We start from the raw sequence: 27,602 nt of genomic DNA on the forward strand, positions 1-27,602 counted from the left end.
AGGCCCTAGTGACAGCAGAGAGCACAACAGCAGACAGTATTTGAACAGGTATTGGGTGCTGGCCATGTCAATCATCCCTACAGAACCCAATAGGCTGAGACCTCCACCAGCATCGCTCTAATGAGTGGGTGGGCCCAAAGACAAAGGTTTCCTAAAGAAAAAGGGAATTGGAGTAAACATCAGATGGGACCTTCACAGACCTGGAGGCTTTTTTTTCCCCAAAAAAAACCTTAAGCCCCACACATGAAGGGCCTGTAGAGATTAAAGACAAAAAAAAAAAAAAAAAAAACCTCTCTACTTGACAGAAGGGAAAAACTGAGGCCCAGGTATGCACACAAGGGTTCCCAGAATGACTGATATGGGAAGGCTAGCAGAGACCCTCAACACACACACACACACACACACACACACGCGCACGCGCACGCGCGCGCGCGCGCCATGGGACCAGTTAGATGGTGAGACACCAAAGCACCGAAGCTTCCTCTGATGTGGTGGGGGCCTGGCTTCAACCATCAACTGAAGAGTTTATTTATCGATAACCCCAGCTGCCAACCTAAGAGACCATACTGACTCCACCTGGTCCTGACATCTGCCAGCAACCAAGTCTGCCAATATGGCTCCCAAGTCTTTTATGGAGGAAGACAGGAAGAGATTAAGAGAAGAAGGGGAAGAGAGATAGCTGCAGACCTGCTTTATCACTCATGAAGCTTCCCTCCCGCAGGCGGGGATTGGGGACTTGAACTGGGGTCCTTATACGCAGCAACATGTGCACTCAACCAGGCACACCACACAGCCTTGCTCCTGTCTTAAATCCACTCCTCTCCCTACCAGCTGCCTGGCCTCAGCCTCCTCCCTCCACAGAATCACCCTATCCCTGCCTTTCCCTTGCCCCAGCAAGGGAAGGAAGCCCGTGTCCCTCTCCACAGCCCCCAGCTCCATTTCTGCTGATTCTCCTCATCCCGAGATACATGCCACTGCTTGAAGTTCCTGTCTCCTGGCTTCCCAAACTTCATGTATGTGGTTCCTTCTGCCTTCATCACACATCAGCCCCACCTGCCACATCTAGCTAGCTCCTCCTCCAGGAAGGCCCCCTGACTGGAGCAAGGACTCCTCCCCTCCAATGTCTCTAGTCTCTGGGCTCCCCCATTAGCCCTACCCACTCCGTAGCAGCACCTACCTCCATTGCTGGACTTGTGAGTCCAGCACAGATTTGCGTGCCTGAGGCCCCAGGTTCAATCCCTAGCACCATCTTATGCCTATCTTCATGAAAATAAATCTTTGAGGGGGCCAGGGAAACAGCACAATGGTTCTGCGAAAAGGCCTTCATGCTTGAATCTCTGATGTCCAAGGTTCAATCCCTGGTGCCACCATCAGCCAGAGCTGAGCAAAATGAAAATAAAAATCAGTCTTTGCAACTGGAGTGGTGAAGCAGTGGTTGGGCAAATGCTTTGTGAACGTAAGGTCCTAAGTTCAACCCCCAGCACTGCACATGCCAGAGCAAAGAGCTGGTTCTTGAGTCTACTGCCCCAGGGGTTGGGGAGACAGCACAATGGTTCTGCAAAATCACTTTGATGCCCAAAGCTCTGAGGTTCTGGGTCAAATGCCCAGCACCACCTTCAGCCAGAGCTGAGCAGAAAAATCTACTACACCAGATTTCTTGCTTATTCTCCACTCAGGTCTCTGAAGAGACACATCATGCACCTCCATTGCCAGGCTTTTGTCTAGGGTATAGCCAGCGTTTGGCCAACTCCTACACATCCTGCAAAACCCAGCAGCTGCATCAGTTAGATTGAAGCACCTTTTCCAGGGGCTGGGTGGTGGCACATCTGGTGAAACACACAACTTTACCATACACGAGGACCTGGGTTCAAGTCCCTAGTCCCAACCTACAGGGGGGAAGCTTCATGAGTAGTGAAGCTGGGCTGTAGGTGTCTCTATCTCCCCCATCCCTTTTAATTTCTCTGTCTCCATCCAAAATAAATGGAAAAAAGAAGTGTCTTTTCTAAGCCTTCCTCCTTTCTCTGCTGGATTCCCAAAGTGATGATTTCCTTATTGTTCAAGTCAGAATCCACTCCACCCCCAGCCAGGGGCACCCCAAGACTCCAGCACTGGGCCTAGCGTGGAGTAGGCACCGGTCAATGACTGTTTATTGAGTAAATGTACTACTGGAGTAAGAAGTGGCTTCGAGTCTGGTATAACATGTGGGAGGGCCTGTGAGTGGATGAGTGGGAGCTCTGTCCTGCCCTCGTCCACCATCAGCTTTGACCCTCACACGTCCTTGCTCCGCCCATTCTACAGATGCGAAAGAACGAGGCTCAGAGAGGACCTCCCCACCCCTTAGGTGCCCCAAACTGGCCCCAAGCCACACCCCTCTTCTTCAGTCCCCTGGCAGGTGAGGACAGAGAAGAAACACCCCCTCTCCGGTCATCGTGTGTGTGTGTGTGTGTGTGTGTGTGTGGGGGGGGCTCTCCTAAGTGTACTGGGTGACAGGCTGCAGGTGAGGGGGGCCGAGGGGTGGGGGCTGGGTGTAATAACTTAAAAACCAGAGGTGATGCAGCAGCTCCTCAAGAGACCTCTGCGGGTGGAGTAGAGGAGGGGTATTTACAGGGGTTTGTACAAAGTGCCTGGAGCCAGCCTGGGGCAACAACTGGGGGGAGAGGGAGAACTTGGGTGCAGGGGGAGGGATCTGCCTCTCTGATGCCCTTCCCCCCATTTGTAGCCGCTCCTCACCCCATTCTCCAGTCTTTAGGTTCTGAAACTTTCCTGCCCCCTCCCCGCCCCAGTTCGAGGTCTAATTCTTGAGCAATTGAATGGAATGGAAGGGCTTTCTCAGTTTCCCTTTATGGCCCTGCTCTGTCCCCAGAGTCTCCTTGGGTGGCCCCCAGCGGGGCATGAGGTGGGGGTACAGAACCAGCTGGAGGCTCCAGGAAGGGGCCACATCCCCCAAAGCCCCCTCTCCCCCCATGGGTCTCAGGCCAAATGGCCTGTGTCCCCCAGCTGAGTCCAGGGATGACCGGGGGAACCCCCCCTGAGCTGAGGGGCCCGGATGGGACCCAAGAGGGGGCCACAGCGGCTCAGAGCTCGAGGTCATTGGAGATGCGGGTGACAAGGGTGCGGAAGGCCAGGGCGGTGCCTGCCACACGGCGGAAGAGGACGCCCCGTAGGCCGGGCCGGGGCAGCTGGCACACTTCCACTTCAAAGTGGGACAGGGGCTCGGGCCCGCCCGCACCCCCATGCAGGCAGGCCAGCAGGAAGGGCTGCGGCTGGCGGCAGCGACAGCGGGCGGCTGCGGTGGCCTGGCGCAGCGCCGCCATCAGGGCCTCAGGAGGGCGCGAGCTGGTCAGCTTCACACTCCAGGGGAATCGGAGCAGCCGGGGGGCGGTTTCCGCTTGATCCCAAGGTAGATGGCAACTGTGGCAGGAGAGGTCAGGGGTCAGCATGGGGTCACCATGCTGGGGAGGGACCTGGGTTCTGGCCACCGGCTAAGACGGGGAAGCACCTGCTTAGAGGAAGTTTCATGAGTGGTGGAGCCATGCTGTGGCTTCTCTCTTCTCTGTCTCCCACCCTCTGTCTAAAAAATAAGTAAGCGGAGTCCACCTGAGAGGAGGAATCATGCAGGTCAAGAACCCCAGTGATAACACTAGCGGCTAAGTAAATAAGTGAAAAGTCTGAGGGCTGGAGAGAGAGCATAGTGGTTCTACAAAAATACTCTCCGGCCTGAGGCTCTGTGGTTGCAGGTTCAATCCCCAGCACCACCATAAACCACAGCTGAGGAGTGCAGTGGTAAAAAAAATGGCCAAAAACAAAAGCAAAAACTCAAAACAATAAAATAAATGGTACAGTATAAAGCAGTGGATAAAGTGTGGGACTTTCAAGCATGAGGTCCTGAGTTCGATCCCGGGCATCATGGGTGCCAGAGTGATGCTCTGCTTCTCTCTCTCTCTCTCCCTACAGCGAGTCTCATTAAAGGAGTCAGTGAGGGGTGGTGGTGATAGAGACATTTCAGGAATCGGCCTCACGGGGTGAAGATGGGGCACCAAGTGAGGGCATGGAGGGAAGGAAGTGGAGGTAGCGGGGTAGTCACACACACACTTACCTTGTGACCTCAGGTCCCCCGATTCTCTCAGGTTCGTCTGTGACCCTAGGTGAGGTGGGGGGGTGCAGAGTGTGTAATGTGCCCAGAGAGAACCCCAACCCTGTTGGGCAACCCACTGTCCCCCAAATCCAGACAGCCTGGTCCCCTCCAGCCCCAGGAGGAGCCCCTCAGAAATGGTTAGTGCAGGTCAGAAAAGCTACTGAAGATTCTGGAAATGAGAGAGGGAGGTAGGCAAAAGATACCCTCTAACACAGAAAATGGACAGACTGACCCCCATGTACCTCTCTAGTGGGGCCTGGTCCATTTCACACTACAGCCCTGTTCCTGGCCCCTCCCTCCCTCCTCTCCCCACTGCCCTGCTCTGTTGATCTCCTTGGTACCTGACACCATTTGACAAGTGAATGTTTCACTTGTGTATCTGCCTACTGTCTAGGTCTCTGCATAGGAAGCCGACCAGAGGCTCTGTTCACTCTCTACTCTCTATGCTAGGGTTGAGGACAGTGCCGAACACAAGGCAGAAGCCTAGTGAATAAAAGTATCAACAACAATATTAAAGACAGTGGCCTGGGAGGATTCACAGAGGCTAGAGGACCAAACTCACATGCAATGAGCTTCTGAGTTCAGCCCCCAGTATCTTAACTGCCAGCATGATGCTCTGGCTCCCTTTTTCTCTTGTTAAAAATGAACAAATAAACAAGAGGGGGAGGCTGGGTGGTGGCGCATCCAGTTGAACACACATGTTGCCATGTGTGAGGACCTGGGTTCAAGCCACCAGTTTCTACCTCAGGGGGAAAGCTTCGTAAGTGCTAAGCAGGTCTGCAGTTGTCTCTTTCTCTCCCTCTTTCTCCCTTCTCTTTCAACTTCTCTCTGTCCTATCAAATAACAATGAGAAAAAAAAAAGGGAAAAAATGGCTGCTGGAAGTGGTGAATTTGTTGTGCTGGCACTGAGCCCCAGCAATAGCCCTGGTGGCAAAATAAATACATAAAAATAAACACAGAGGGTGGGGGTAGATAGCATAATGGTTATGCTTGAGGTTCCAAAGATCCAGGTTCAATCGCCCGCACCACCATATGCCAGAGCCGATCAGTGCTCTGGTAAATTAAATATATAAAATAAATTCAGAAACAGAATTCTGAATTAACAAGCACTAGGTCCTGAGTTCAACCCCTGGCATTGCATGTGCCAGAGTGATATTATTTTTTTTTCTTTTTTTCTTTTCCCTTATGAAACAAATAAATCTTACAGAAATAAATATGGTCCAGGAGGTGGCACAGCAGGTAAACCATGGAACTTTGGGGCACGGGCTTCCAAGATTGATCCTTGGTGCCACTTGTGATCACGTTCTGGTCCTCTCTCTCTCAAATAATGACATAAATTAATAACTAGCTGCTTGAAGTAAATAAGTAACCCTCTGACTAACACTAGGGAGGGTGTGGATGAAGCCCTTTCCCAGACAACCCCTCCCAGGGAGGTCACTCACTCAGCAGAGGGGTGTCTGAACCCTAAGACTTTGGGAGTTTGGAATCTGCTCACTGCTAGCACCCAAGGGGCAGGTGTGGGCAGGGCCAGATACTGGGGGGTGGGCCCGGGACTTACTGATCTTGGATCCCTGGGGTAGAGAGGCCCCCGAAACGCAGCGGTTAGAGTTCTGCCGTTTAGAGGGATCGAGGGTAACCCTGCAGCGCGCAGGCAGCAGAAGGTGCAGGTGACGGAGGAGGAGGAGGAGGAGGAGGAGGAGGAGATGTCAGATACAGGAGACGAGCAGAGCAGAAGACAAGTCAGGCCCCCTCCAGACCCCAGTGTGCCCCACCCCTCGTGCCCCTCCATGTCCCAGGCCACTCACCTGCGGGTCAATTTGGAGGTCAGCTTGGTGAAGAGGTTGGTGGTGGGGCGGGGCCGCCCAGCGGGCAGGGGTGCGGCCTCATGTGCCAGAGTGGGGGAGGCGGGGGGCCCGTTCTGCACACCCCCACCACCCCCACTCCCTGCCCGTCGGTCCCGGACCTGGCCGCCGTGGAAGGTGCTGCGGATGGTGGAGCCGCGGGCCAGGCGGCTCCGCTCCCCAGACGGGGGAGCCAGGCTGTGACTGGAAGGGGAGGCAGGGGGCACCCGTGGGGTCCCCAAACTGTGGGCACAGAGAAGGAGAATGTCAGAGCAGGGTCCTGCTTTCAGGTCAGTGTCCCCAGTCCCTCACTGTTTGGTGCTATCAGGAACCCCGGAGGTGAGAGACACGGCTGCCGTGTAGTCATGCAGGCTATGTCCTGCACTAATCTGTGACTGGACCTTCACAGCTCCCCTCCTAAGTCATCCTCCCTTCAGACTGTCCCTTGTTCAAGCCACACCCTCTCCAGACTGTCCCCACTCAAGTTCCAATCTCAAAACTCAACAAGTGAATAGAAAACTTCCCCAGTCACAGAGCAATCCCATGTGGTGCAGTTGGGACTCACTAGAACCTGGGCCTGGCATGTGGTGAAGCAGGCACCCCCCCCCTCCCCCAAGTGAGCTGTCTTACTGGTCCTGAACAGATCAACCTCGGCAGCCAGTAATCTACTGGGATGCCGGAAAAGCCATGAGACATTTTTACATAGAAAAACATGGGGAAAACATATCATGACTTTTCTAACAATCCAATAGGACCAGATAAACCTGTGACCCCTTTGCCAGACGAACTTGTCCAAACTAGCAGAAGGCACAGCCAGGCATGCCAGAGGCACCCCATTCATCAGGGTAGTTTCTCCTCGAGCCACGTGGACCCTCTTTAGACAGAGTCCTGCTCAGCCCTGCCTTCTGGTGGTGCTAGGGATAGAACCTAGGACCTCAGAGTCTCAGGCATGCGAGCCTTTTGCATAACCATTTTGCTATCTTCCTGACCCCACACCTCTAATTTCTATCCCTCCAGTGACCCCAGGACCAGGCTAGATCTCAGAGGAAACCTTGATGGTGGCAAGGTAGCACAACCTGGCCCAGAGAATCCGCCTCCCCACATCGTTCCTAGCAACTGACTCCTTAAGAGTGCTAGCACAGCTATGGCTACCCATTCTGACTACATTTCCCAGCCTCCCCTGCAACAAGGGTGGTGGTGGTGGTGGTGGTGGTGGTAGTCAGGTGATGTTCTAACCAAGGGAATATGAGCAGCTTTTTGGTTTATTTCTGGGTCATGCCTCAAAGACAACAGCAGACTGCCCTCCACTCTCTTCCCGTCCAATCTGCTGGCTGAGAAATGGGGGTGACAGGTGCAGGGACCTCAATTACTGGGACCCTGCTGACAAAATCAAACTGATTTCCTGAGGCACCCTGCCTGCCTGCTTCTCTGGCTGGTCCTGTCAAAGAGGATGAGCTCTAAGTGTTCCAGCCGATGTGCTCTGGGGTCTCTGCATTCTAGCCCTATGTTATATAAGACTTGAGCTAGGCCGCCAGCACCGCATGTGCCACAGCAATGCTTTCATTCTTTACCTTCTCTGGGTCATTAATAAATTTATCTTTAAAAAAAACATTTTATTTTCTTCTATTTCACAAAGGGTGCCAGGAATTGAACTGGGACCTCATGGTCATAAGTCAAGAATTCTACTTCCCACCTCCCAGGCTATTATATATGAAATAACATATGTATGTGTGTAATGAGTTCCCCCTGGCTATCTGTAACAGAGCCTTGGAGACAGAGGACACCAGCCGTCTCACAGAGGAGGAAGCAGAGGCTCAGGGATGTGCCTCAGACCAGCAGCTGGACAGCAGAAAAGACAGCAGAGATTTCAACTCAGGGCCGAGCCAACACAGAACCATGCCATTAGCCGGCCCCTCCGAGTGGGAACACCCCCATCCCTCAGGTGTGCCTCCCACACACACACACCAGCCCTGGGGTAGGGGGTGTCTAGAAACGTCACTCCCTGCCCTGACTGTGATTCATCCCCATCAGAGGCTGCAGCCCGTCTACCCCCCATCTACAACCCTGGCCTGGCAGCTGAGAGGCCAAACCGATTCGGGCTCAGCAGCAGCCAGCCCTGGGAGGCTAGGGTGGCAACACTCTGGGGCTCCTCTCACTCTCTGAAAATGGGTCATTAAAAAATAATAATAAAGTCAAATAAAAATGGAAAACAAAATTCAGGTTCCCAAGGCTCGTAGGCAGAGAACAGGGCTGACTGCTTTCCTGGTCTGATGACTAATTAATTACGGGGAGGGGGGGCATCCTGCCAAGGGGAGGGCAGACACACACATGCTCCAGTCTCCACAGCCCCCTCCCCACCCCCCATACCTGTTTTCTTTGCCGTTTGGAAAGAGGGAGGGGCGCTCTACGCCGGCGCGCTCTGTGCACACGTAGGTGTTCCTGCGGGTCATCATGCTGGGGGGGAGGCTGTTCTGTGGGAGACACAGCCAGAAGGTGGCCAGGGGGTGAAGGCTCCCTGTCACCCCACCCACCCCTGGCCATGTAAATACAGGGGGAGGTGCCCAGGGTTCACTCAGGTCTCCGAGGCTTAAGAAAGGCCAACGAGACACCCCAGGAGTTCAGGCTAAGGTCCTGGGGCCCACACAGGGGGTGCAGGTCATAGAAAGCCCCCAGGGAGCCACTCTGTCCCCCACCCCCCTCTCCCTCTCCCTCTCCCATCAAGTCACATCAAACTCTTTATTTTATTTTTTTTGCCACCAGTGTTTCCACTGAGTTTGCCGGCATGGTTCCCCTGCACCCAGCAGACTCTTAATTTTACTTAAGAGGACAGGAGAGGGAAGGAGACAGGACAGCACTGCTCCACCACTCGTGAAGCTTTCTCTTGCCGGTGCTCCTATGCTGTGCTGGGGGCTTGAACCTGTGTCCTCACACAGGGTAATAATGTGCTTGCTCTGCTAGACAAGTTACCTCCCCCCAGCCTGTTTATTTTATGTTAATGAGAGAGAGCACAGAGCACCGGCTCACCAACCATAGAGTCCCACATGTTCCATCCTAGGTGTTCTCATTTGACACCAGAAATGCAATCTAGGTCTTTCCTGTCTCTCTCTCTCTCTATCATCCCTTCCCTCTCAATTTCTGGCTGTCTCTATTCATTAAATAAAGGTTTTTTTTAAAAATCAGCATATATATATATATATATTTTTTTTTTTTTTCCTTGCAGTGTTGTTGAGAATTCACTGTTCCAAGCAGACTTTTTCAGATACAAAGAAGAGACTGACCATGGTGTCTTTTCCTCTCTCCCACTGTCTTGATTTGAAAAAAGTCAAGAAGCAAAGCCTTGGTAGTGATAATAGAAAAAAAGAGAGAGAGAGAGGTAGATGCCCAGCACTGAAGCCTACTCCCCCCGACCCCCAATGCTTCAGGACTGGGGGCTGGAACCTGGGCCAGGCACACAGGGAAAAGCAGATACGCTTCCAGGTGAGCTAATTTGCTAGCCCTCAACTTTTTTTTTTTTTTTTGAGGCAGAGGCAGAGAGAGACAGACAGACTCCACAGCAGTGAAGCTTCCTTCACTACAATAGAGGCTGGGCTCTAACCTGGGTCTCAGACATGGCAAAGAGGCACACTGTCCAGGTGAGCTATTTTTCTGGTCCACCAGCCCCAAATTCGAATATAGTGCCAGGAAACAAAGCATGAGCCTCACGTAATCAGAACACCAGTGAACTGCCTCTCCTGCTTGACTTGTATTTTGAGAGAGAGGGAGAGGCATCAAAGCACCACTCCACTATGCATGGAACACCCTTGGTGCTGTCCATGGTGCTGCCGAGTGGTGCCTGGAGGAGCAAAGCGCAGGGCCTCACGCACAGGAAGGAAGGTGCTCTACCTGCTGAGCCACCTCCACTGCCCCACAGAAGCCTCTCTAAGTCCACTTACCCACACCACTCTCTCCTCACTTCCACACAGGCAGGCTCATGGGTGTGGCTGTTCCTCCCACCTCGCCCTGACTCACTGCTGAGTCCTTCAGGTGTGAGTGTGCAATGCACACCTCCTCCCCTAGACCCCAGGTGGAGGTGCTTCCCCTGGGCTCCCAGCTGGAAGTGATCACTTTGGCTTATCTGTTCAAGCGATGTCCCAACCCAGTTTGGGTCTGTAAGCTCTAGGGGACAGGCTCAGGCCACCTCACTAACACGCTGGGGGAGTGGTGTCTCTCTCTCCCTCCTCTCCAGATTTGTCTAAGTCTGGCATTACATCTTCTTCTTTCCTTGTTTCGGAAATCCCACTAGTAAGAGCCTTGTGGGTCTGGAACCTTCTTTTCAGGAAAGTTTAGAATTGTGGATTCAAGTTCTTTAAACAAGAATATCAGACTCTAGGTGGTCCAGGAGGTGGCACAGTAGTTAAGAATATCAGACTCTAGGGGCCAGGTGGTGGCGCACCTGGTTGAGCGCACATGTTACAAAGTGCAAGGATCCAGGTTCAAGCCCCCTGGTTCCCACCTGCAGGGGGAAAGCTTCACAAGTGGTGAAGCAGTGCTACAGGTGTCTTTCTCTCTCTCTCTCTTAACTCCCTCCTTTCTGCTCGATTTCTGGCTGTCGCTATCCAATAAATAAATAAAGATTAAAAAAAATTAAAGTAAATAATAAAAGACACATTTGTCCGTTTCATCTGAGTTGTCAAATAAGCAATTCCTAATACCTTTTCTCTTTGTTTATTAGAACAAAGCTTCCTTCTTTTCCTATACTGGTAACTGGTCTTTTGGTTTTTAAAAAATATTTATTTATTTATTCCCTTTTGTTGCCCATGTTGTTTTGTTGTAGTTATTATTGTTGTCATTGTTGTTGTTGCTGTTGTATAGGACAGAGAGAAATGGAGAGAGGAGGGGAAGACAGAGAGGGGAGAGAAAGACAGACTTGCTTCACCACTTGTGAGGCGACTCCCCTGCAGGTGGGGAGCCAGGGGCTCGAACTGGTAATTATTTTTAACCGTCTTTCCACCCCTCTAGTTTTCAGTCTTACTAGTACAGATTTTTTTATTAACCTTTTCAAAGAACCCGCTTTCAGGTTTGTTCCCCCCACATCCCACACCCCATTCTGTATGTCTGTTTTCTTCTTTTTCACTTTCCTGGACTAAGGTTTTCAGTCTTTTTATTTCAGACAGGCAGAGAGAGGGCCACAGCACTGGAGTTTCCTCTGGCGTCACAGCACTCCCATGTGGCGTGGGGCTCAAAGCCCTGCCATATATGTGACATGGCATGCATCCAACCAGGTGAGCTATCTTCTGGCTCTGTTTTCTTCTCTCTTGCCTTTTACGGTGTGGGTTTAATTTAATAAGTGCTCTCCTTCATGGAGCGCTTACTGAGACTCACAATGACTCAAGTTCTTTAATGGGCCCATTTTCACAGGGTGGAGCACTGAAGCTCAAGAGAAGTGAAGTCACTCACTCAAAGTTACACAACTCATCACTGTACACCCCCCTACACCTCCCAAAATACAACTCAGCCCTGGCTCATGGTGGTGGTGGTGGTGGTGCAAGGGACTGAACCAACCTGGGACCTTGAAGCCTCAGGCATGAGAGTCTCTTTGGAGCACCATTAGGTTATCTATCTCCACTGGTCTGTGAAGCTTTGGAATCCCAGTTACCTAGAACCTGCCTCCACTCCTGATGTCAAGACTGCCCTGGTGCCGCTGACCTATACTGAACTGTTGTAGGGAACTACCGGGGTAGGAAAGCCAAACGCTGCATGCCCACACTCCCCTGCAGCTCAAAGTCTGCACAGGGATGGGATCTACCAATCTGTATCCGTGAAGGTGTTTGAGTGGGGGTCGTTGCCTTTCTGTTCCCCTCCCTCCTGCTCACACAGGGAAGGCCGTGGGATGAGGGGCCTCTTTGCTTCTGCAGGCACTCCCTTGTCTGCTCTCCAGACATCTGAGCTTCTGAGGATCATAACCCTGCAGCTGCAACCCATGTGTTCCTGAACGCCAGCGCTGGAAAGGCAGCCCCAGAGGTGGTAGCTCCCGCGGCAGGTCAGCTCTGCTGTGTCACTGTCTCATTTCTGTAGGCTGGGCCCACTGGTTGCTGCTCTACAATTCCATAAGTACCACACCTAACTCCCTGTATTAAGCCCTTCTGAGCTACAGCAAACAGAGTGCTTCTTTCTGCCAGTGATTTATATACTAGCTCCAAGCACAGTACAGAGTCCTCAATAATAAATGCCTCTCTTGTGGATGAACGAGCAGCAAATTGCCATGCGGTGATTTAGGGCACGGGAGGGAAATAGGAGGGTAAGGAAATGAACCAGGTGGCTCATGGGTAGTGAGACCCCTGGCTTTGTCCCCAGCCCCAGGCACTCACCGGGGTGCTCGAGCTATCCTTCCGCCGCTCAGGGATCTCCGCCTTGTTGGGGTTGTGGGCACTGCTGACCATGGGGCTAGAGGGGGGCAGCCCTCGGCTCCCGCTGCCTGCTGCACTGCAGCTCGCCTTGCGGCCCGGAAGGCGCTCCTCTTTCAGCTCTGCCTCCCCGGTGCTGGTGGGGCTGCGCTTGGGGTGCAGGGGTGCAGGGGATGGGCCACCTGTGGAAGGAGAGAAAATTGAGGGTCAGCAATCACTGGGGAAGCTAGAGGAACTAGCTCTGGTGACCCCTGGAGCCTGAGCAGTCCCATCACTGTGTGGTTCACCATGGCAACAGGTGACCTAGAAGCACCGAACAGGGACACGATGCACACACAGGTGATGTGGGGCTGGGGAGAAGCAGAGTGGTTCTACAAAATACTTTCGTGCCTGAGGCTCGGATGTCCCAGGTTCAATCCCCAGTACTACGAAGCCAGAGCTGAGCTATGCTCTGAGGGGGAAACAAAATGAAACAGAAAGAAAAGAAAACAAGCGGAAAGGAGGGAAGAAAGAAAAAGTGGCGACTCGCTGCATCTTTTGTCTTCTGAACACCTTTTTGAAAGCAGACTTGCTGTTCCGAGTGAGCTATTTTTAAAAATTATTATTATTGAAGTATTTATTGGTTAGAGACAAAGAGAAATAAGAAAGGAAGGAGGAAACAGAGAGGGAGGGAGGGGAAGACAGAGAGATACCTGCAGACCTGCTTTATCTCTTGTGAAGCTCTCCCCCTGCAGGTGGGGCCTAGGGGCTTGAACCTGGTCCTTATGCACTGTCATGTGTGCACTTAACCAGTGCCCCCTCTCCGGCCTCTCACTGCATCCTTTTTCTTTCTGAGCACTGGAGCATTAGGGATCATACTGCTGCCAGGCAGAGTTTTTCACTTTATTATTTCATGCATGGAGCTGCGCCTGGTGCTACGGTACAACATGACATGCTGGATCTTGAACCCAGGGCTTTGTGATGTTAAAGCCTGCATTTCTCTCTCTCTTTTTTTTTGGAATTACTGAGGACTTTTTCCAAATAAGACAGAGAAGGGGACTGGGATGTGGCTTACTCAATAAAGCACACAAGTTACCGTGTGCATGTGTGGAGGGGTGAGGGATAAAGGAAGCTCTCCTCGGTTGTCCCCCGCCCCCCACAAAAGGCCACTAGAAGCACTGGTGGAGTGCAGGCAAATAAACAAATGTCAGAGGCAGAAGGAGAGAGGCAAGGACACCGCAACACTGGAGCCTCCTCCACTGCAGAGCAGCCAGGTCTGAGTGTGGCTGTCGCGCAGCCAAGCAGCGCGCTATCCAGGTGAGCTATAGCACTGCTCGACGGCGGCTTACGGTGGTGCTAGAGCTGAAGCGGGGACCTTGGAGTCTCAGGCATGAATACATGTATATCCCGAGTGGGGGCCCCACATCATCTGTTTTATCCAGACCATAAAGACTGGCAACAGTTGAATTGTCCCTTTCACAGAAGAGTGGCTGAATGCAGTCACATGCTGCGGGATGGTGCTCTGCTCAGCGCCGAACCTCATATATACATGGTGGTCCCACTGGGCTGCACCGTGTAGCCTAGGTGTGTAGACTTGGCCACGGAGGTTTGTGTGATCACACTCCTTGATGTCACACAAACACCCAGTCACTGAATGACAAATATCTTGCTGTTAGGCTATGCATTACGGCGAGTCTCTCTCTCTAGATTTCACCACTCAAGGGAAAGCGATACAGCTAAGAACAGGGAGGCTCTTTATATAGCATCATCTCCACAACAGAATGTAAACCACAATAGGCAAGCAACATACGGGGTTTACAGCGTGAGGTCACTTGTACAAGGGGTGGGGAACACAGCACCCCCGCCAGGGCCCCGACAATGGGCCAAAGGGACTCCAGCTGCTGTTCAGGCTGATCTCTGAAACAGAGATGGGAGGAGCTGAGACACTGACTGGGGAAAAGATGAGGTTGGGGAAAGACAGGAGGGAAGAAAGACCAAATGGGCAGATGGCATGGAAGAATGTCAAGCTTCTGTTGTTCTGAATCTCTTACTGAGCCCTATGCAATCATGTCCCCCAAGTGCCATGCACTGTCTCTGCAGCTTTACATGATTACTGACTTGCCTGCCTGCCTGCCTGCCTGCGCTGTCCCTCTCCCTCTTTCATAACCAGAGCACTGCTCAGCCCTGGCTTTTGGTGGTGCTGGGGAATGAACCTGTGATCTTGGAGCCTCAGGAATGGAAGTAACCATTATGCAAGCTCCCCAGTCCCCTGCACCTTTAGAAGAAATTCCTCCCTGGGAGTCAGGCAGTAGCGCAGCGGGTTAAGTGCAGGTGGCACAAAACGCAAGGACTGGCATAAGGATCTTGGTTCGAGCCCCCGGCTCCCCACCTGCAGGGGAGTCGCTTCACAAGCAGTGAAGCAGGTCTGCAGGTGTCTACTTCTCCCCCCCCGTCCTTCCCCTCCTCTCTCCATTTCTCTCTGTCCTATCCACCAACAACGACATCAATAACAACAACAACAATAACTATAACAGTAAAAAAAAAAACAAGGGCAACAAAAGGGAATAATAGAAGGAGAAGAAGAAGAAAGAAATTCCTCCCTGTAACCTGCGTTACAGTGGGTTAAGCTGGACCCTCAAAAGCATGAGGTCCCATGTTTAGCTCCCCAGCATCATATGTGGCCAGAGACGATGGCCTGGTTTTCTTGCATAGATAGACAGATAGATAGATAAATATGAAAGAGAAAAGAAGTCCCTCCCTCAGCTGCAGTCACCTACAGTGGGTCTCTGTTGCGCCAGGTGAGAGAGGCCTGACATCAGAAGGTGTGCGGGTGCGGCTCACACTCACAGAAGTCACTGTGCCTGCGCTGGCGGTGGTAGGTGGAGGAGGAACTCCGCTGCCCTTTGCTGTGGCTGGTGCCTTTGCTGGAGCTTGTCCCATTGGTGGTGTCGCTGGGCGCCCGCACCCGTGCCAGGGCTAGCCCCGGGGTGCCCCGGTCCCCACCCTCCTGCAGGAGGACAGACAGACGTGGAATCTTAGCCTAGGGTCCTTCTGCCCCAGAAGTCCTCCAACCCGGGACATCGCGCATCCCAAACGCCCCTGGTGGCCCTGGTGCCTTCTAACCTCAGTCTTCCTGCCCAGCAGGAGGTAGGTGGCGGTCACTTCGTTGTACTTCTGGCTCGTCAGGGCCTCTTTGATCTCTTCCCGCGTGTAGCCCATGCCCACCATCACCTCTGGGGGAAGCGATGGAGAGGAGGTCAGGCTCCCCTGGCCCTTCCCTTTGCCCGTTTCTGCATCACACACCTACTCCTGGGTCTGCCCAGGGTCTAGTCCCCTGCTGGCTGCCGGCATCTCCCTGCTTTTACTCTGAAGGACATTCCTTCCTGGATCAAACCCCTCCCTGCTGACTCCAACCTGCCTCAAGCCCCCAAAGGCAGCCACGTGACCCAGGGCTGATGGGGCACAATGCCATCATATCTAGAACCACACTGACTGGCTCAGGTAGGGCATGTGACTCAGGCCCAACCAATTAGAATCTCCCATACCCAAGGCCACATGAACTGAAAAGGAGGCATGTCTGTGATCTGGACAATCAGAAAGTGCCATATCCCAAAACCACACTGACTGGTTTGGCATGGGCCCATGACTCAGTTCTGACCAATCACAGTGTCTTCTCTATAGCAAATATAAACGGATTGGCTCAAGGACAGCCAGTAGGCATGAGCCTAAAACTGACACTGGGTGCTTAGGCAAGTGGCTTCCCTTCGGATTTGGTCACCCAACATCTAGTGTCCCCAGCTTGTGTCTACAGGGAGAGATGTCTGGGGAAGAAGATTCCCAGCATCTGCTTCTGGGCACCTGGATCCAGCTGTGCCTGAAGGATGACATGCCCTAGCTTTTCCAGCTGCATGCAGCATTTATCAAACTCCTCAGATAACCCATAGGAAATTGACAATTTCCTATCCTATTTCAACCTATCACTATCCAGGTTAAGCTAGATAATGGCTTGGGTCTTTTGTTACTTGCAAGCGGGACAGTTCCGATTAATGCAGCCAGTTCTGACTGCGGCCTCGGGCTCCACACACAGAGTGGAAGGACTACTAGACAGTCCCCAAGGGATCTCCCGTGGCTAACAATTTAAAGGTCAAGAACTTCAGGGCGGGGCCAGGTGGTGGCACACCTGGATGAGCACATGTTACAACGTGCAAGGACCCAGCTTTGGCCCGGTCCCCACCTGCAGGGGGAAAGCTTTGCAAGTAGTGAAGTAGTGCTGCAGGTGTCTCTCTCCCTCTCTACCACCTCCTTCCTCCTTCCTCTTGATATCTGGCTGTCTCTATCCAATAAATAAAGATTATATATATAAAAGAAAACCTTAAAAATTAAAATAAAAAAAGAATTTCAGAACTCCCTCAGTTTCCACCTGCAGGGAGAAGCTTCATCAGCAGTGAAGCAGCACTGCAGGTGTCTCTCTCTCTCTCTCTCTCCCTCCACTCTCCATTTCTCTGTCCTATCAAATATAAGAAAAATTAAATAGAACAAAATGAAACAGAAAAGTTGAAAGGCTCCAGGCCGAAGGGATGAGGACCAAAGGGGCAGTGGGTGAGTTACATACTAAGACGGGAGTTTTCCCCAAACATGCACATTACTGACAGTATGTGTCCAAGCTTTTCCGGAAATCATCTGTGAGTTGTGTCTCAACTAAAGGTAGCATATGCCAGCACTGATCAAATGCTGGTAGATGAATCAATTTAATATTCCCAACAAACTTCTGAGGGAGGCTGTGTGGTGACCTCCCTGTGCAGGTAAGAGTATCGGGACACAGAGAAGGCCAGTCACCTGCCCAAGGTCACAGAGCTAGGAAAAGCTGCAAGGAGGCAAACAGGCCCCACACCTCGCTGGCCCCCTGCAAGAATCTCTAACCAAGGGGCAATGCTGGGAAGTGCCACCCTGGCCATTGGACCTTACCGATTCGCTTGGTATCCCCAAAGTCTTCCTCGGGCTCCGTGTATGGCTTCAACTCCTCCCCCTCGTAGCCGATGTTGATCCATTTGTCTTTCATGATTTGCTTCAGGACAGGGAAGCCAGGAGACAGAGGTCAGACACTGCCCAGGGAGTCCCCAAGTGGGGCTGCTTGCTCTGACCAACCCCCCCCCCAAATCCTAACATGCCAGAATTGAGGACTTCTCGAGAGCTCACAACTCTTTACACACACCCGCTTCCCACCCCCCCCCCCTTGTTGGAGCTTCCTGATGCCACCCTCCCACCCCCACATCATCTGGGGCCCAGGCTCCCTGTAATCATGCTAGCAGCTTATTAGCTAATTACTGGCACTGCGGGGAGTGGGCGAGGCAGTTGGAAGGGCGGTGCCAGTAAGGGCCTGGGAGCTTTCTCCTGGGCTGTCTCCCCGCACCTACCAGCAGTGGAGGGAGGGTAGGCGGAGAGGGAGAATGCAGGGCAGGAGGTCTGCAACGGGGGGCTGGGGAGACAGCTCAACTGGCAGTGGGCAAGCAGACTCTCACACTGCAGGGTTCCAGTTCGATTCCCGGCACCACAGGTCCCAGCTTCTCTCTCTTTTTCTCTGTCTCACATGGACTTTCTTCTAGCATATGGAATAAACAATATGGGCAAAGGCCTGGGAGGAGAGCTCACCTGGCAGGGAGCTTGTTTTGCGTGCTCAAGACCCAGGTTTGAGCCCCCAGCACCACATGGGAGTGCTATAGCACTAGGGGAAGCTCTGGTGCTACGCTATCTCTTCTTTGCTCTCTCTGTCAAAAAGACATGACCCCAGGCAGTGAAGCCCCAGGGATGACAATAAAAAAATAAAAAACAAAAAGGCGGCGTGCAGTGAGAGGGGTGTGGAGCAGTGGGCTTACCTCGAGAGTACAGCGTTTAGCTGGGTTCAGCACCAAAAACCTCCGCAGGATACTCTCACAGTCTGTGGACATGTAGAAGGGGACCCGATACTTCCCTCTGAGGACTCGCTCCCGCAGCTCCTGGGGGACAGGGTTATTATGTGTGTGTGTGGGGGGGGGGTCATCCAGCCTCCCCACTCATCACACACACACAATGACTCCTTCTCTCTCATCCTTATCCCCGCCAAGTGACAAAAGCTCCCAACTCTGACAAGCTGGGCACACCTCTCCCCAATTCCCTGATTGTCAAGGAGGTGGTGCAGCAGCTAGAGTGCAGGACTGGCAAGCTGCACTGAGTTCTATCCCGGAACTGCCTGTGCCAAAGTGATGCTCTGGTCCTCTCTCTCTCTCTTTGATGATGATGATGGTAATGAAAAACCTGAACCTCAGTGCCCTATTGTAAAGTAGAAATACTGCCTGACGTGCAATTGAGGTAGTTTGTTTTTAAGTTGCCTAACTTATTTTATTTTTTACCAGAGCACTGCTCGGCTCTGGCCCATGGTGGCACAGTGGCTAGAACAATGAATTCACAAGCATGACGTCTCCGGTGTGTTCCTCAGGACCACAAGTGTCAGAGTGATACTCTGGTTCTCTCACTCACTCACTGTGTAAAATAAATAAGTAAATCTAGGGCTGGGGAAATTACTCAGCTGGCAGAGCATCACTGGGTTTTCAAGCCTGAAATTCATGGTTTGGTCCCCAACACCTCATGTACCAGAGTGGTGTTCTGGCTTCCTTCTCTCTCCCCACCTCATATGAGACTCTCATGTAAGAAATAAAATGAACCTTTTAAAAAAGTAAGAGAGAAAGACATAAATAGGAAGGAAGGAAGGAAGGCAGGAAGGCAAGAAGGGAGAGAGGGAGGGAGCGGGAAATCTAGGTTTGGGAGAGGAGGTAGGCAGGTAGGCCAGGTTATGGGCCTGTTTCCTCATCTGGAACAGCCCCAGCAGCCCCTTCACAGGCTAGGCAGGAGTGGTTTCTGTTAGCCAGCTGCTTAGCTCAGGTCCGGCCCAGCATGAGTGCTATTTATATCTTCAGTTTACAAAAGGGAAAGAGGAAATTCTGCCCACCCCTCCCCAGACACGTCTGTCTTTTCAAAGAGCTATGAGACCCTGGCAGACTCCAAGGATGAGCACCTGCAGCCCTGCTTCACCACTTGTGAAAAGTCCCCCTGCAGGTGGGGACCAGGGGCTTAACAAGGTGTGTCACTGCCTGGTCCTGAGACAGCTCATCTGACAGAGCACATGAATTGCTGTGCATGGGGCACTAGGCCTGAGCCCCAGCCCCAGCCCCAGGGGGAGCCCCAAGGCTGCTGGTGTGGAGCTGTGTTGGCTCTTCCCCCCCCCCCCCCCCCCCGCCACACACATATTTTAAAAAAATTTTTTTACCAGAGCACTGCTCAGCTCTGGCTTATGGTAGTGCTGGGTATGAAAGGCTTTTTTATAACCATGATGCCACCTCCCCATCCCTCTCCCTCTCTCTTGTCTTTTTTCTCCCCCTAAACTGGCAATCAAACAATCAGACTGATGGAGTTACTCGCTAGTATTATGCATGTTCAAGGACCTGGGTCCGAGTCCCCGGCCATCACATGGAGCATCTGCATAGAGGAGGCTTCATGAATGGCGGAACGGCACCTCTCCTCCTCCCTGTCTCTTTTACCTCTGGATAAACAGGGTAGCGCCGGCTACGGTGCTGCCTTCCTGCTCTTTCCCAGACCTTTTAGAAGGCCCATGGCAGGGGGCAGGCTGGTCTGGAGCCCGAGTGGGGAGAGCATTCCCCTAGAAAGGCCAGAAGAGCGAGGTGTGGGGAGTCCCTGGTGTGCAGCTCAGGCCAGCACAGGGTGATGAATATTTTATGGCGAGGAGGATCGCTTTCCCAGCTCCTCCCTGATGGACACAGGTTACACCTGTTTTCACAGCAGCAGGGTGTCTCTCTCTCTCTCTATCTCTCCCTCTCCCTCTCCCTCTCAGGCAATGGAGAGTGCTGGCTGGCTGGAGAACCCAGAAGGGCTGAGAGTAGAGCAAGGACTCTAGGGTCATGGTGGGTACCCACTGCACCACCCACTAGGTCATCTGACTTCTGTCCCATGATGGGGAGAAGCAGCCGGTGGGGCTCCCAGACATGACCCCAGCCAGGTGCTAGATCGTAGCAGAGGCTCCATGCACCTGTCTGGTCTCTTTGGCTACTCTGAAAATTTTAGTTTGAATTTCTTTAAATATTTTATTTATTTTGGATAGAGATAAATAGACAGAGATGGGGAAAATAGAGAGGAAGAGAAACATCAGCATCACTGCTTATGAAGCTTCTCTCCTGCAGGTGGGGACTAGGGGATCGAACCCAGGTCCTTTGTGCATAGTAATGTGTGCACTCAACAAGGTGTGCCACCACCCAGCCTCTCCAGTGATCACTGTTTTTTCTTTCCTTTTCCCCCCTCTAAATAGAGATAAGAGAGAGAAAAAAGAGACAGAGAGAGCAGGGATGCCTGGGTGGGGGTAGATAGCATAATGCTCATGGAAAGAAAGACTGTCATGCCTGAGGCTCTGCGGTCTCAGGTTCAATCCCCAGCACCACCATAGGCCAGAGCTGAGCAGAACTCTGGCAATAATAATAATAATAATAATAATAATAAATAAAAGAGGAGAGATGTCACTGTACCACTCCACCCTCAATAACACCCCCCCCCCCCACGAAGGCGCTCCCCTGTTGGGGCTCAAACCCAGGTCGCCGCACAAGGTGATGTGTGCACTCTACTGAGGGAACCACTTGCTGGCCCCTTATAATAAAGTAAATCTTTAAAACAAATGACCTGAGAAAGACCCCCAGGCTGTGGGGTCAGGAGACAGCCCACCCAACAGAGTGTTTCTAACTGGGTGCCAGGCACCAGCCTCGAGCACCCACGCCACACAGATGCACCACAGCACCAGAGGAAGATCCATGGATGGTAGAGTGGGACAGTGGTAACTCTCCCCCTTTGTACTTGAAATGACAAGGCTGAGAAAGCCGAGCGTGCGCGTTGGGCCAGCCCCGCCCAGCACCTTGAGGTTGTGCCCATCAAAGGGCAGGGAGCCGCTGACGAGGGTGTAGAGGATGACGCCCAGGCTCCAGATGTCCACCTCTGGCCCATCGTACTTCTTGCCCTGGAAGAGCTCGGGGGCAGCGTACGGGGGGCTCCCGCAGAATGTGTCCAGCTTGGAGCCCAGTGTGAACTCGTTGCTGAAGCCGAAGTCAGCGATCTTGATGTTGGCCTCAGCGTCCAACAAGAGGTTCTCGGCCTGGAAGCAGGGAGGAGGACAGGGTGTGGGCAGTCCAGGTCGGAACCCTGACACCACATGGGAGGTGCTACGGCTCAGGGGAAGCCCTTGTGCTGTCTCTCTCTCTCTCGGAATGAAAAAGCAGTGAAGAACAGTGAAGGTATACATGTGCCAGACCTCATCTCCACGCACCAAGAATCACTGTACCTAAAAGGTCTCAAACGATGACGGCAGACCCAGCAGGCGTACTAGCATCTTAGCTGGTTACTAGCAGCTTCTCAGACGCAGCCAGCAGAGCTGGCACCCTGGGAAGGCTGGTCCCTGACTGTCAGCTTACCCAGCGCACTCACACTAGAGACCCTTGACAAGGACAACAATCAAGTTCATCTCATGAACCGTGCATGTATGTGTGGGCTTATTCATAACACGGGGAATCGGAGAGCTGTGCAAGCAGATAAGGCAGCAGACTCTCTCTCTCTCTTTCTGCCGCCATGGTTATGGCTGGTGCTCAGCGCAGGCACTACCACTCGGCCTCTCCTGATGGCCCTCTTCTTTTTCTTCTTCCCTTTTTTTCTTCCTTCCTTCCTTTCTTTCTTTCCTTGTTTCTTTCTTTCTCTTTCTTACTCCCTTCCTTCCCTCCTTCCTTCCTTTCTGGGGCACTTGGCGCAGTGGGTCTCACCTTCAGGTCTCTATGCACGATGTTCTTCTGGTGACAGTAGTGCACGGCCGACACAATCTGGGGGGCGGGGCGGGGCGGGGAATGGCCTCAGCTGCCGTCTCACAGGCCCTGGAGCCCAGCCATCCCGGCAGGAGGAAACCCCATGGGGCCCACTGAGAGACATGCTTGCACTCAGACAACAGGACACGTGGACAGCAAGACGAGCCCCCCCACCCCAAACACCTGTACGAACATCGGCACACCTGTGGAGGGGCACAGGCTGATGGTGTGTCAGACTCAACCCACACCCTCACTCAGACCCTCTACACATGCACATCTTCAAAGGACCCTCACCTGGGCACCCTCACACCTCAGCATCCTCATACCTGGACACCCCCCGCAAACCTGGACACACTTCCTGACAACCCTAGTCTGTGGGGCACCCCCCCCCACTTCCCATGGATCTTTCCCATTCAGGTGATGCCTGGCGCCTGTACACTCTCCCCACCCCCCACAACTGACACCTTGCAGCCCCCCATGTCACCCCCACTGGGGCAGGCCTGCCCTTGGCAGCCCCTGACCTGGCGGAACTTGGCGCGCGCCTCCTTCTCCTTCATGCGGCCGTGGGACACGAGGTAGTCAAACACTTCTCCTGTGGGACAGGCCAGGCAGGCTCAGGGCAGGTGGAGAAAGGGGCACGGGCGCAGGGTGGGGGGCGGGGGCCTCACCGGCACTGGCGTATTCCATCACCAAGTACAAGGTCTTCTCGGTTTCGATCACCTCAAAGAGCTTCACTGCAACAGCGAGGGCAGGGGTGGAGAGGAGTGATTCCCATCCTGTGGCAGAGCCCACCCTGCCGCCCCCCCAGGAGAACATTCCATGGCTCTCCATGATGTCAAGATTTCCCAAACACCTTGCTCCCATTCTACTCCCTTTTCCATGCCCCGTCTCACAAGGAAGCCTGCTCCCAAAGGCCAGGGGTGTGGGTCTGCTCTCTGCCACTGTGCCCCCAGCATCCTGCACACGGCACCACTCACTGAGTACTTACTGAATAAAGGAATGAGTAGAGGGACAGATGTGGGGGCCACACCAGGGTCAGGCTAAATCCCTCTACCTTTTTTTTTTTTTTTTTAACCAGAGCACTGCTCAGCTCTGGCTTGTGGTGTGGTGTGGTGTGGTGACTGAACTTGGGACCTCAGAGCCTCAAGCATGCGAGTCTGTTTAAATCACCACTGTGCTATTTCCCCTACCCAGACCCTCTCATCTTGCCAGAGCTGAGAGATAGCTCACAGGGTACAGTGCCTGCCTCATCATGTCTGAGGACCTGGGTTTAAGCCCAGGCACCACGTGGGTGCACCATGGGCAACACAAGAAGCTCTGTGGATGGGGGAGTGAGTGGCGCTGTGCTGTCTCTGCTCACTGAGTCCCTCTCTCCTCTCTCCCACTCAAATAAAAAGAATGAGGGGGAAAAAGAACAGAGGTTGCTTAGCTATATCTTGCGTGCATGAATCTCTGGAGCTACAGTAGAGGAGAAAACAGGGAGTCGGGCGGTAGTGTAGCAGGTTATAGGCAGGTGGCACAAAGCGCAAAGACGGGAGTAAGGATCCCGGTTTGAGCCCCCGGCTCCCCACCTGCAGGGGAGTCGCTTCACAGGTGGTGAAGCAGGTCTGCAGGTGTCTGTCTTCCCCTCCTCTCTCCATTTCTCTCTGTCCTATCCAACAATGACGACATCAATAACTACAACAATAAAAATAATAAAAAAAAAAAAGGGCAACAAAAGGGAATAAATAAATATTTAAAAAGAAGGAGGAAACAAACAAGCTCCTGTATGGTGGAGCTGGGCCATGCACGTGGTAAAGCAGGCACCCTCCCCAGATGAGCTGCCCCCACCAGTTTTTTCTTTTTCATTTCTTCGTTCCTCTCCCCCATTTTTTTTTTTAAACTTTACCTGGTATTACTTTTATTTCTCTGAAAGATTAACAGAGCATTTCGAAACCAATAAAAGAGCTCGTGTTACCTCAGATAAACGATAAAATATAGGGTGTATAGGAAAGACCTTCCTTTTTTAAAGATTTATTTACTTTAATGGGGGAGGCAGGCAGCACACAGACCACTGTTCAGCTGTGGCATGGCCAAGGCCTAAGGCATGCAAGTCTGCTCTGCTATCACCTAGTTATCTTTGCCCCCCCCACACACTATGCTAGCTGCTGTAACTACTGATTCTCCTGCCCCCGCCTCTCCTTTCCCTGTGGCCTGGGTGCCCACCCCTGCCCACTCCTCACCAATGTTGGGGTGGTTTAGGCCCTTCATGATTCGAACTTCTCGAAACAGCTGGAAGACAGGGAGAGACACAGAGAGATGAGGCTGGGCAGCTTCCAGAACCTTCTTCCCTGCTCCCTGTCCCTGGACCTCACCTTCTGCAGGCTGCTGGGGTTCAGCTGGGTTTTGTCAATGATCTTGATGGCGACCTGGAGGTGGGGGAAGACAGGAGGCAGGTCAAGGAACCACAGGTCATGGGGCCGAGGTAGGTCCCCACAACTCAGATCACCCTCGATGATCTCACGGAAAAGCTCTCAACCTGGGCCCTTCCTAGTGGGCAGGGGATTTGGGCCTCAGGCCCTTTGCAGATGCAGCCTCACCCTGTCCAGTGCAGCCCCTACTTCTGCAGCCCTTTGATTTATCTTTGGTTTAACAGCCTTTTGATCTATTTTATTATTATTTTTAATTCTTTTTTTTATATATTTATTTTATTTATTCCCTTTTGTTGCCCTTGTTGTTTTATTGTTGTAGTTATTATTGTTGTTGTCGTTGTTGGATAGGACAGAGAGAAATGGAGAGAGGAGGGGAAGACAGAGAGGAGGAGAGAAAGATAGACACCTGCAGACCTGCTTCACCGCCTGTGAAGCGACTCCCCTGCAGGTGGGGAGCCGGGGTTCGAACCGGGATCCTTATGCTGGTCCTTGTGCTTTGCGCCACCTGCGCTTAACCTGCTGCGCTACAGCCCGACTCCCCTATTTTATTATTTTATTTCTTTTCCAGAGCACTGCTCAGCTGGTGCTGGGGAACTGGACCTGGGAACACAAGAGCCTCAGGCATGAAAATCTGCTTGTATAAGTACTATGCTGTCTCCCCCACAGCTTTCCTCCTACCCCCGTAGTTTTAAAAGTGCTTTGAGTTGAAGAACGCAACATCATCTTACTGAAGGCTCTTTTTGTTTTTTTCAGCATTTATTATTATTACTATCTTTATTTATTGGATAGAAACAGTCAGAAATAGAGAGGGAAGGAGAGAGACAGAGAGACACCTGCAGCCCTGCTTCACCACTCACAAAGCTTTCCCCCTGCAGGTGGGGGCCAGGGACTCAAACCCGGGTCCTTTCGCACTATAACATGTTGCTCAACCAGGTGCACCACCACCCGGCCCCTGAAGGCTCTTTATCTTATAACTCAGTTCAGTTTTTATTTTTTAAATTATCTTTACTTATTTGATAGAGACAGCCAGAAATCAAGAGGGGAGGGGCTGATAGGGAGAGAGACAGAGAGAGACCTGCAACACTGCTTCACCACTGGCAAAGCTTTTCCCCTGGTGGGGACTGGGGGGCTTAAACCTGGGTCCTTGTGCATTGTAACATGTGCACTCAACCAGGTGCATCACCACCGGCACCCCTAGTTCTTATTTTGAATTATACACTAAGTGAGTGTGCCTTAGTGGGACTTTTATTCCAGGCTGACTTTTTTGGACAGAGACAGAGACAGAAAGCCACCACAGCACGGGAGCTTCCTCCAGTGAGGTTGGGGCTGGGTTGGTCCCCAGGGGTCACATACTGACAAAGTAGGAGTACTGTCCAGGTGAGCTATCGCCAGTCCCTTTTAAAAGATCTCAATCCAGAGTCAGGTTTATAGTTTGCCCAAATGGCTCGGAGTCACTGCCAATCACCCCTAAATGCCCCGGAGTGGCCCAGGAGGTAATGCAGTGGCTAGAGCACTGGACTTAAAAACATGAGGCCCTGAGCTTGTTCCCTGTCACAGGTGCCACAGTGATGCTCTGGTTCTTTCTTTCTTTCTTTCTTTCTTTCTTTCTTTCTTTCTTTCTTTCTTTCTTTCAATTAGATCACTGTTCAGCTCTGGCTTAGGATGGTGTTGGGGATCGAACTGGGAGCACAGAGGCTCAGGCATGAGAGTCTATTTGCAGAACCATTATGCTGTCTCCCTAGCCCTGGTTCTCTCCTGTGTTCGTAAATAAACAAATGATTCTTTAAATGTAAAATAGAAGGGAGTAGCTGGAGAGACAGCACAGTGTTGATACAGACGACTCTCCTGCCTGAAGCTCTGAGGGCCCAAGTTCAATCCCTAGCACCACCTAGCTCTGCTAGAATAACAAAGGGGTAAAATAAAGAGCTCTTCCCTCAGAGGCGGCCCCCTCAGAGCCCCCTGGTGTCACGTTCTAGAGGCACAGAAGGGGAATGACGTGTTCTGTGTGGGGGAGAGGGTCCCCCGCTCCCCTCAGCTCTGCGAATGGGGCTCTCATGCTGCCAAGAGCTTCTGGCGCCAGCACGGAGACGATCATATGGTTTCCCTCCCGCAGCCTGCAAGCGTGGTGAGGCGTGTGAACCAATTGTCAGTGTGGAAAGAACTGCATGCCGGGGGCCAGCCAGTCTTCTTGTCGCCGCTTTCTGGAGCAGCTGTGTCACATGCACAGTTTCCTGTTCTGTGGAAGGTTACTATGTCTAGGATCACATGGAACACAGGATCAGAATGTGGTGTCTCGTCTGATCTTGTTCTCACTGTCCAGCTAGCATGGAAAACTAGTTGTGGGGTTGGGGCCTGGCAGGTGGAGTAGTGGATAGAGCATTATCCTCTCAAGCATGAGGCTCTGAGTTCAATCCCTGGCATCACAAGTAACTGAATGGTGCTCTGCTTCTCTTTCTCCTTTGCACACTTGCTAATGAATAGTCAGGTCTCTAAAATACATAAACAAAATTCATTAAAGGGAGTGGCCAAGAGATAGCTTACCCAGCTGGATGAGTGCCTTGCAATGCACACAGTCTGGGTTGGAGCCTTAGCATCACATGGGAATGCCACGGCACTGGAGGAAGCTCCCATGCAATGGTGTCTCTCCCTCTCCAGTAGAGGCAGTAAGTATGAAGGGAGAAAAAAGTCCAGGGGCCAGGCCTGGCTGTAGAACACCAAGTAGAGGACACATTAGTTACCATGTGCAAGGACTCAGGTTCAAGCCCCTGCAAAGGGGGACACTTCATGAGCACTGAAGCAGTGCTGCAGGTTTCTCTCTGTCTCCTTCATACCTCCACTGTTTTTCAAAAGAGAAGGAGGAGGAGGAGGAAGAGAAGGAGAAAGGGGAAAATTATCACTGGAAGGGGTGGATTAATTATACAGGCACCGAGCCCAAGAGATATAACCTTGGTGGCAATAAGAAGAAAACTATT

General features: G+C 52.3%; 2 protein-coding genes across 7 annotated transcripts in view; both read right to left on the minus strand.

Annotated features, from left to right (window-relative positions):
* Window positions 1-2,120: 2,120 nt before the first annotated feature.
* Window positions 2,121-27,602, minus strand: part of MARK4 (microtubule affinity regulating kinase 4) — a 34,007-nt gene continuing 8,525 nt past the window's right edge. For 3 of the 6 annotated variants that reach the window (XM_060186162.1, XM_007532860.3, XM_016192473.2), the window contains 15 exons: window positions 24,574-24,627; window positions 24,442-24,490; window positions 22,888-22,953; window positions 22,741-22,811; window positions 22,181-22,237; window positions 21,286-21,522; window positions 18,212-18,331; window positions 17,304-17,403; window positions 15,462-15,571; window positions 15,186-15,345; window positions 12,324-12,541; window positions 8,344-8,447; window positions 5,941-6,219; window positions 4,097-4,141; window positions 2,121-3,411 (listed from right to left, as the gene is read on the minus strand). In XM_060186162.1, coding sequence (XP_060042145.1) covers window positions 3,075-3,411; window positions 4,097-4,141; window positions 5,941-6,219; window positions 8,344-8,447; window positions 12,324-12,541; window positions 15,186-15,345; window positions 15,462-15,571; window positions 17,304-17,403; window positions 18,212-18,331; window positions 21,286-21,522; window positions 22,181-22,237; window positions 22,741-22,811; window positions 22,888-22,953; window positions 24,442-24,490; window positions 24,574-24,627 — 2,007 coding nt within the window. In that variant the 3' untranslated portion in view covers window positions 2,121-3,074. Of the gene's footprint in view, window positions 3,412-4,096; window positions 4,142-5,693; window positions 5,774-5,940; window positions 6,220-8,343; window positions 8,448-12,323; window positions 12,542-15,185; window positions 15,346-15,461; window positions 15,572-17,303; window positions 17,404-18,211; window positions 18,332-21,285; window positions 21,523-22,180; window positions 22,238-22,740; window positions 22,812-22,887; window positions 22,954-24,441; window positions 24,491-24,573; window positions 24,628-27,602 lie in introns of all 6 variants that reach the window. The other 3 variants (XM_060186163.1, XM_007532861.3, XM_060186164.1) reach the window with 2 other exon arrangements.
* The window catches only part of PPP1R37 (protein phosphatase 1 regulatory subunit 37), a 131,173-nt gene continuing 128,437 nt past the window's right edge, over window positions 24,867-27,602 (minus strand). The window contains exon 14 of the transcript XR_009548386.1: window positions 24,867-25,146. The gene's annotated coding sequence lies outside the window, so the exon portion shown is untranslated. The remainder of the gene's footprint in view (window positions 25,147-27,602) is intronic.

This window comes from Erinaceus europaeus, chromosome 2, assembly GCF_950295315.1.
Source record: "Erinaceus europaeus chromosome 2, mEriEur2.1, whole genome shotgun sequence".
Lineage (NCBI taxonomy): Eukaryota > Metazoa > Chordata > Mammalia > Eulipotyphla > Erinaceidae > Erinaceus > Erinaceus europaeus.